Consider the following 8,518-nt stretch of genomic DNA (forward strand, 5'->3'; position numbering starts at 1 on the left):
CCCTCTTTCCTCCAGTGGAAAGAATGGCAGAAATTTAAACCTGGGTTACAATTTATCACCGAGCAGCGTACACAGTAAATTTTAGCAGTGCCAGAGAAGGAAAAATTAGGCACTGATACAGGAGGGTAGTTTGGCAGGTGATCTGCCAGAGAAGGACCCACAGGACCACACTGACAGAATGTAATAAATGATGAATAATGGTGTTTACAACCACGGGGGGTGAAATTATATCATTAATATCATTATTTTCATGTGCAGGATATATTTGCTCTTTAATATCAAAATAAAGAGCAGATCCAATATACAGAACATATTCTTGGTTATGTGTCCAGATCAGTAATGCAACCAGGAGGTCTTCGAAACATGAACATGGAAATCATGTTTTTCAACTACGCAAACCCTTCATCACTGCTATCTAAAATGAAAGTTATCAGGAAACAAGTTAAAGGATTTGAAAAACAGAAACATGTAGCCAGCTATGGATTTATTGAAATAGCTTAGATACAGACAGCAATGAGTGAGAGCCAAACCAAACCAAACACAACTGTGAAGCTTTTAACTCCCTTTTTTGGGAGCAGCACCCTCACTGTGTAATTTCCATCTAAAATGTGCTTGATAAATGTTTGGTAAATGAATCATACTTTTAAATCATTTTCCAAAGAACATGAGTCATTATAAACACATCTAATAAATGCAAATCTTTAAAAAATAATACCAGCATAAAACATGGACAAAATCAAAAGACAAATAGTCCAAAGCAGGTTCAAGGTCACGTGGAAAATGACTGGACAATGAGTGTGCACACTTGATTCATTGTTTCTGGGGAAGCGCACTATATTAGGATAGCCTATAGATGATCTAATGTCAGGTGCTATCTTACACTAAGCACAAATACGTGTTTGTTTGTTTTTTACAAATCATAGTGACATTTTAGTAAGGTGTAGTAGCATTAGTATTAGGTAAGGGTTACCTGGAAAGTTCTTTATCACTTCAATAGTATAGTACAGAGCGGGAGGAGAGAGAACACACAGTAGCACCATGCAAGTTCCACATAGAGATGTAAGGTAATGTGGCTACTAGTAAGGCAATATGTATGTATGTAATTACACAGAGCTAACCACTTTTGGCATAACATTCAAATCCCTTTACATGTAGGGATAGGGTGGTTGTATTATGTCTTTATCAAATAAATCTTGTCTTAAAGCTCAAAATCTCTAATTCTGTCATGCTTGCTGGTGCAGATAACTTATTATGTTGTGTGAAAAATGTGCAGTATGACCAAATGTGGGCTGACACACTTAAATACCATAGTTTCATTCACTGTGATAGGCAAAGATGATCATGGTGAGCAGGAGGTTTGTAGCAGAGATGACCAGCAGCTATTTCTTAACAGCATCAGAAAACTTGGCCTTTGTTTAACATCATCAGCGCTGTCAATAATCTCTTCTGCCAAAGGATGCTTGCAGGGAAAAAACGGCCCAAGCTGACCATAAATAGTTCTCCACAAAGTGTCTCAAGGCAGAACTATAACTTTAACTAACTTTTGATATAGTTGTAAGCGTTCATAGTAATTATGTTCATATTGAACAAATCTGCAGCACATCATCTATGTCCAGTGTCAATGTTGAGTGCCTGTGCACTTTATGTAGCTAAGGGGAAGTAAGGAGTAAGGTTCCTCTCTCCTCCTCTCCCTCTCCATCTGTAGGCATTCTTATCCCATTAATCCATGTTACTAACTCCACTTCTTCCATCTCTATCAGTCATTCTCGTCCTTCTCCTCTTTCCTTCCACCAATTTCTGCAGGTGTTTCTGGCTTCAGAGCTGTGGGGTCTGAATCTTCGGGGTCTGCATCTGTGGCTCCCTGCTGCCCCCATGTACTTGCTCGACACCAGCTGCTACAATTATAATTAGCCTTTTATTATTATCATTGACATTGCTATCATTACTATTACTATTTTTCATTTTCATTGATCTCTGTACCACTACCACCTTTCCTGTTATTTTACATCTCAAAATGGAACTTGCTATCTCTCTCCCTCCAAATATTCCACCAATTACTGTCTTACTGTCTGTTCCTAACCTTAACCAAGTGTTTAATTCCCTAAACTTAACCACACCTTACTTTTAGGTTATTTGCCATTGCCAAAATATTTCCCTACTCTTACCATAGCCACAATATTTCCCTACGCTTGCATTGTTTGTGACATGCACAATGCAGAATGTCACCAAAACGGATTTGTAAATGAACTGCTGGAATAGGAAAGCCACACAAGACCAAACCTTGGAAATCACTGGTGCATCATGTACAAACAGTTCAGGAAAAGACAGAAGAAAAAGATTTGTATATGCAGAGCAGGAGTGGAACCATCTCTAAACACATCTCCTAAACGACATGTGAATGGTGAAATTAGCAACATAGCTAACCAAACTGTGTCATATCGAAATGTCTCATGAAATTTTTATACAGCACATATTTGTTTCTCACTAGGGTTGGGCACAGAAGTCGGTTATTTCAGTTTTAATCCTGCTATAGGCAAAATGGTGTCCCTACTTGTATTTCGTTACTCTCCACCGCTACAATCTAAGAAGAATACAAACTCTTACAGCTGTTTGTTGTTCAGTTGTTTTTAAACCCATTGTTGAACACATGGCACTACTGAGAAACAAACATCTCCCCTTCCTAAAGCTCATTTAGTGTACTTTTTGTGGACATATTGGTTCTGCTGTTTTGACTGACAGAAACATGCCTCTTCAACCCGGGGAAATGTTTCACCAGCAGCTGTCTAAAATAGTTCTGAAACTTTTTCCCAACAAATGTGTAGAAGATGGGACTGATGCAAAAGTAAATGTAGGCAATATTACGAGTGACATGAAGAGCATAGCCCCTTTTCTGTGATTCCTCACAGGATGTAGCTTCATCATGCATCAGCAGTGCAATGTTGAATGGGGTCCAGCAAATAAAAAACAACAGGACAATGATGAATATTAACCTGACTGTCTTGAACTTGGTAACTATCTTGGATGAAATGACAGTGATAGCAATCCTAACGTAGCAGTAGATGATAACAACCAGAGGGAAGATTAAAAAAAGGAAAAGTTGAAGATAAAATCCAGATGCTCTCAGCAGCCTCACATTAATATGAGATACCTCACCAGGATAGTCATGACAGTATGTTTTGTTGTCAATAAAATAAGTAAATGTGGTGTGGAGAATCATTTGCTTGACACATGCCAGGCCACTGACCAGCCACACCACAGCGCAGGAGACTACTGCATATTTTTGATTCCTCACTTGTGACACGTTCAAGGAGTACACAACTGCAAGGTGTCGGTCGAAGGTCAAAAGAGCTAGAAAAAGGACAGAACTGTAGAAGCCCAGGTAGTAGACACTGCCAACAATCTTGCACATGACTTTGCCGAAGATCCAGTTGGAGAGCTGCATGTAAACACCCATGAAGGGAAGGCTGCTCATGAAGATCAGGGAGGACACCACCAGGTTCACCAGCAAGATGTTGGTTACAGTGTTCAGCTTCTCAAACCTGGGGAAAAAAACAACAGTGCTTATAGGTCACACGAGCATTTTTGACTGTTACTGTTTCACACTAACTAGAGGTGCTTTCAGTGGAATCCCTGCATGTGTGATTGGTTGGTGGCAGGGAAGTAAATTTGGACATCTTTAACTTATTAAAATGTGGCATAATATGTCTGTCCACAAAACTTGGAATTCTGTTAACTTCCCGTCCCTCCTCAGAGCTGGCCAGCTCCACCCCCTCCCCTCCTCTCTCCATCACAGAAAGGGAAGTCGACGGTCTTTTCAGGAGGCAGAAACCCCGCAAAGCAGTTGGGCCGGACTCTGTCTCCCCATCCACTCTGAAGCACTTTGCTGATCAGCTGTCTCCGGTGTTCACAGACATTTTTAACACCTCATTGGAGACATGCCATGTGCCAGCCTGCTTCAAAGCCTCCACTATCATCCCTGTCCCCAAGAAACCAAGGACCACTGGACTAAATGACTACAGACCCGTCGCCCTGACCTCTGTGGTTATGTAGTCCTTTGAACGCCTTGTGTTGTCCCACCTAAAATCCATTACAGACTCACTCCTGGACCCTCTGCAGTTCGCCTACAGAGCCAACAGGTCTGTAGATGATGCAGTAAACAGGGCCCTTCACTACATCCTCCAGCACCTGGACTCCCCAGGAACCTACACCAGGATCCTGTTTGTGGATTTCAGCTCTGCTTTTAAAACTATCATCCCGGCCCTGCTGCAGGACAAGCTCTCTCAGTTGAACGTGCCTGAATCCACCTGCAGCTGGATCACTGACTTCCTGACGGACAGGAAGCAGCACGTGAAGCTGGGAAAACATGTCTCTGATTCCAGGACCATCAGCACCGGTTCCCCTCAAGGCTGCGTTCTTTCCCCCCTTCTCTTCTCCCTGTACACCAACAGCTGCACCTCAGTCATCAGTCTGTTAAGCTCCTGAAGTTTGCGGACGACACCACCCTCATCGGGTTCATTTCAGGTGGGGATGAGTCCGCCTACAGGTAGGAGATCGACCATCTGGTGACCTGGAGCAGCCAGAACAGTCTGGAGCTCAACGCTCTGAAGACCGTGGAGATGGTTGTGGACTTCAGAAAGAGCACAACTCCACCCTCCCCCATCATCCTGTGTGACTCCCGAGTCACCACTGTCATGGGCACCATCATCTCCCAGGACCTCAAGTGGGAGCTGAACATCACCTCCATCATCAAAAAGGCCCAGCAGAGGATGTACTTCCTGAGGCAGCTGAAGAAGTTCAGCCTGCCAAAGACAATGATGGTGCACTTCTACACCGCCATCATTGAGTCCATCCTCACCTCCCACATCACCATTTGGTACGCTGCTGCCACTGCCAGGGACAAGGGCAGGCTGCAGTGTATCATTCGCTCTGCAGAGAAGGTGATTGGCTGCAATCTTCCTTCTCTTCTGGACCTGTACTCCTAAAGGACTCTGAGGCGAGCAGGAAAGATTGCAGCTGACTCCTCCCACTCCGGACACAAACTGTTTCAGACTCTCCCCTCTGGCAGGAGGCTGCGGTCCATCAGGACCAAAACCTCTCGCCACAAAAACAGTTTCTTCCCATCTGCAACTAGCGTCATTAACAAGGCCCGGGTCCCCTACTGACACTCCCCCCATACAATGTGCAGAGACATACAAATGTCTCTGCACATGTAAATACTGTTTCATCTCGTGTCGGGCACAGACCTGGCATTTCGCACATATTTGTTGTTGATTGTTGATCTTTGTTGTTGTATATTTTTATGTTGTCAGTTTATATATTTATATGTACACAATATTCTATTCCATTGCGTTACTTCTGCATGGCACAGACCCAGAATAATGCACATGTATATATCTGTAATGTTGTTCTTTCATTCCATATTTATTATATTTCTACATTTGTTTATGTTGTTGTATGTTTGTCTACGTGGAAGCACCTTATCACCACAGCAAATTCCTCGTATGTGTAAAACACTACTTGGCAATAAAGCTTCTTCTGATTCTGATTCTGATCATTAATATGTAAACAGCCTTTTTGAAACTGTTTTAAGGTCTCGTTATTGGTCCCTGATTCCAGGATGGTGCCCTGTATTTATTAATGTTCATTAATAATATCTTTGAAATTCAGCTAATGACCAAACCTGCACCTATGTTGATCCCCAACAAGAAAACTCAAAATACTTGAAATAGTCCTATCCCGGGCAACATAACACTCCAACTTCCTAGCAGTACAGCGAGCTGTTAGATAACAAGCTGCACATGTACAACACCTCAACAAAGGTAACCAACTATATTGTAGTCACAGTTGCTTATAACATGATGAAAAATGACTGACTTCTTTGTCTTTCTGTAACAAAAAGTTTTTGACAATGTGAGTTTGTTTGGCTGCTCTGTAAACAACAAAAATGGCCTGTTGTTACAGCTCTTCACATGAGGCCCATGCATACACTTGCTTCCTATAACTGATTTAAACTGAAAAACCAAAAATGTGTTTGTGACAGATTCTTTTCCAGCTATTGTCTCTATCATGTTTGTCATATATGTAGCACTGTGGGATGAAGAGGAACAATATTTCACACCTCTGTGTGTTTTTAATATATTGGGAAAGTGACAATAAAACTTAAACTTTAAATTTTAAATGACCTTTAAAGTATGTACTAGGTGTTTTCATTCAGGCTTAAAGTTTTTGCTGCCCCACTTACCGATGGATGATGACCAGGACCAGCCCGTTGCCAAAAAGACTGAAGACAAACATAAAGTAGTAGAGGATGGATAGCTGGGCTCCCAGATTGTTGTCACCGTCCCTATTACATGGTGACACCGGTGTGGACGGCTCATCAGTATAATTATAGTCATAATTATATTCCATCTCCTTCTCAGATGTTAGCAGGCAATCTGTCGAAAGAGAAATGAAATAATAAAGTGATCAATCCTTTAGAAATGCTTGTAGAAAAGATTATATAAGTTATGCATGTGAGCTCCTGTAAGGCATACAGATAGTGTTTAGCTGAGATCCTCAGAGGAGCAGAGGAAGTAAAAGATTGTGGGAATGAGCTAACTTACCAACTGGCCACTAGAGAGGCTTCTGCTTGTTGTCTGAAGGCCACAGCTGTCTGACTCACAGTGACTTCAACTCACTCTATGATAAGTCAGCCAGATAAGTCAGTGTGTAGAGGAAGTAGAGGAAGTTTAACTGAAGTGTGTGTGTGTGTGTGTGTGTGTGTGTGTGTGTGTGTGTGTGTGTGTGGATGAGGGGGTGTATAAGGGGAAGGGATTGGCTGAAAGTCAAACATACTGTAGCGATGTGGTTCTCAAAGTTTTTATGTCACTTCCCCCTTTAAAAGCCGAAAAAAGTTCAAGCCCCCAGAACCTGATTTCATGTTTATCACTCATTCAACAAAACAGGCGACTGAATCAAAACAACAGATTCAGGTAAACAAAATATCCCTGCTTCCATCAGAGCGCTTTTTGTTTGTTTATGCCACCACATGAATTACATTCATGCAACTTTAGGTCTGTTCAACATCAATGCCACCCCAGAGTGGCCTGCCCCGCAGTTTGAGAACCACTGCTGTAATAACACACCATCTGAATTATTGTCTCCTCTCTGGACTGTTCAGTTGAGATTCTATAACAAGTGCATGTGTTCATTTCATATCAATATGTCACTAAAATCACATTTGACTAACTGCAGTGACCATATTGATATTGGAATAATGCTGAGAATTCAAGGAGTAGCAAACCAATGCAGAAGACCAGGGACAAAATTATCATGTTCGATAAAGACCAAGTGGGTCCCTTATAAGGCTGTGACCTTGGATAATCTGCAGGACTGTTGAAAGGACTCCGCTAACACAAGTATTGTAAAAGTTATGCAGGGCACCTCGGATTAGTTTCATCACATAGTTTGAACTTGGCCTAATTAGGTGTTCAGACCAAAAACAGCACAGCGTTTAAAAAACAATGTAAAAGGGCTGCCTTGTTGCACCATCCAGATGATGGAATCATTTCAGTAATAGAATCATGACTTTTAAGGCCTGGATACTGAGACATGATTTTACAACTCTGGAAAGTTGCTTAAATGGTAGTTAAGCCTGAAATTCATTATAGACTAATATTTCTCTGTCATAAATGTTTGTCCAGTATTAGAGTGGCATTATCTATGTAGTATGTAAAGACGTTTTTACGTGAACTAAAACTGTATTATAACATTTATAAAAACACAAAATTATACGTGTCCTGAAAGATTCCTCAATGTGTTTCCCTTTCACTCAGTACCTGATGGGATTAAATGGGTTAATTTCTAACTAGGCCCTTTATAATATCTTGTTACACCTTTAGTAACAACCCGGTCTCACTCCCAAGTCGTCACATATGGACGCGTGGTCAAGAGCCATAATCGTCAGTTTGTGACGCACTAGGGATCCCTTTGACGTCATAGTTCGACGAATTGAGGGAAGCCCTGTTGTGTCAGTTTTTGATGGTAAAGGCAAGTATGATATTTAAGAGAAAAGACGAAGTATGGAGGTGATTGGGGTGGATAGAGGGCCAGAACCCGGACCTTGAAGCAGGAGAACAGGGTTTGTGTCCCGTGCGAAACAAAACATTAAATGTTTTTATTTAGGCGAGTGAGGTAAATTTACATGAACGTTAGTTAACTTAAGTCTTAATTGACATACATAGCTATTTTAACCTAAACCATGATCTTTTCCTAACCTTAACCAAGTAGTTTTGTTGCCTAAACCCAACCAAGTACTTTCTGTGCCTAAACCTAACGAAACTGCAACGTTTCACGACTTTAATTATGCGCGTTTCAACATGGCAATGTATCGAAACGTTACGTTTTATCTTGAAAGTGTAACCGGATATTGCATATTTATTGTTGCTAAGCGTTGCTAACTTGACTGTGGATCCCTAAACGTCAATAATTGATGCAAAAGGGCTACCCAAGTCTTTAAAAAGCGACGACAAAGGGCCTT

At 41.5% G+C, this 8,518-nt stretch overlaps 1 protein-coding gene across 1 annotated transcript; it reads right to left on the bottom strand.

The window, feature by feature from the left end:
- Positions 1–469: 469 nt before the first annotated feature.
- Positions 470–6,583, bottom strand: LOC123978490 (C-C chemokine receptor type 3-like). Its single transcript, XM_046061728.1, has 3 exons — positions 6,534–6,583; positions 6,242–6,434; positions 470–3,539 (listed from the first exon to the last, which is right to left on the bottom strand). The coding sequence occupies exons 2-3, from the start codon at positions 6,406–6,408 to the stop codon at positions 2,681–2,683; spliced, it is 1,026 nt and encodes a 341-aa protein (XP_045917684.1). The 5' UTR covers positions 6,409–6,434; positions 6,534–6,583; the 3' UTR covers positions 470–2,680.
- Positions 6,584–8,518: the final 1,935 nt, after the last annotated feature.

The sequence above is a fragment of the Micropterus dolomieu genome, linkage group LG01, assembly GCF_021292245.1.
Source record: "Micropterus dolomieu isolate WLL.071019.BEF.003 ecotype Adirondacks linkage group LG01, ASM2129224v1, whole genome shotgun sequence".
NCBI lineage: Eukaryota > Metazoa > Chordata > Actinopteri > Centrarchiformes > Centrarchidae > Micropterus > Micropterus dolomieu.

Bases quoted from the DNA above. Each gene is read 5' to 3' on its own strand.
- LOC123978490 (XM_046061728.1), bottom strand. From the start codon at position 6,408: ATGGAATATAATTATGACTATAATTATACTGATGAGCCGTCCACACCG. The intron at 3,540-6,241 runs GTAAGTGGGGCA...TTTTTTCCCCAG, and splicing joins GTCCTGGTCATCATCCATCG to GTTTGAGAAGCTGAACACTG.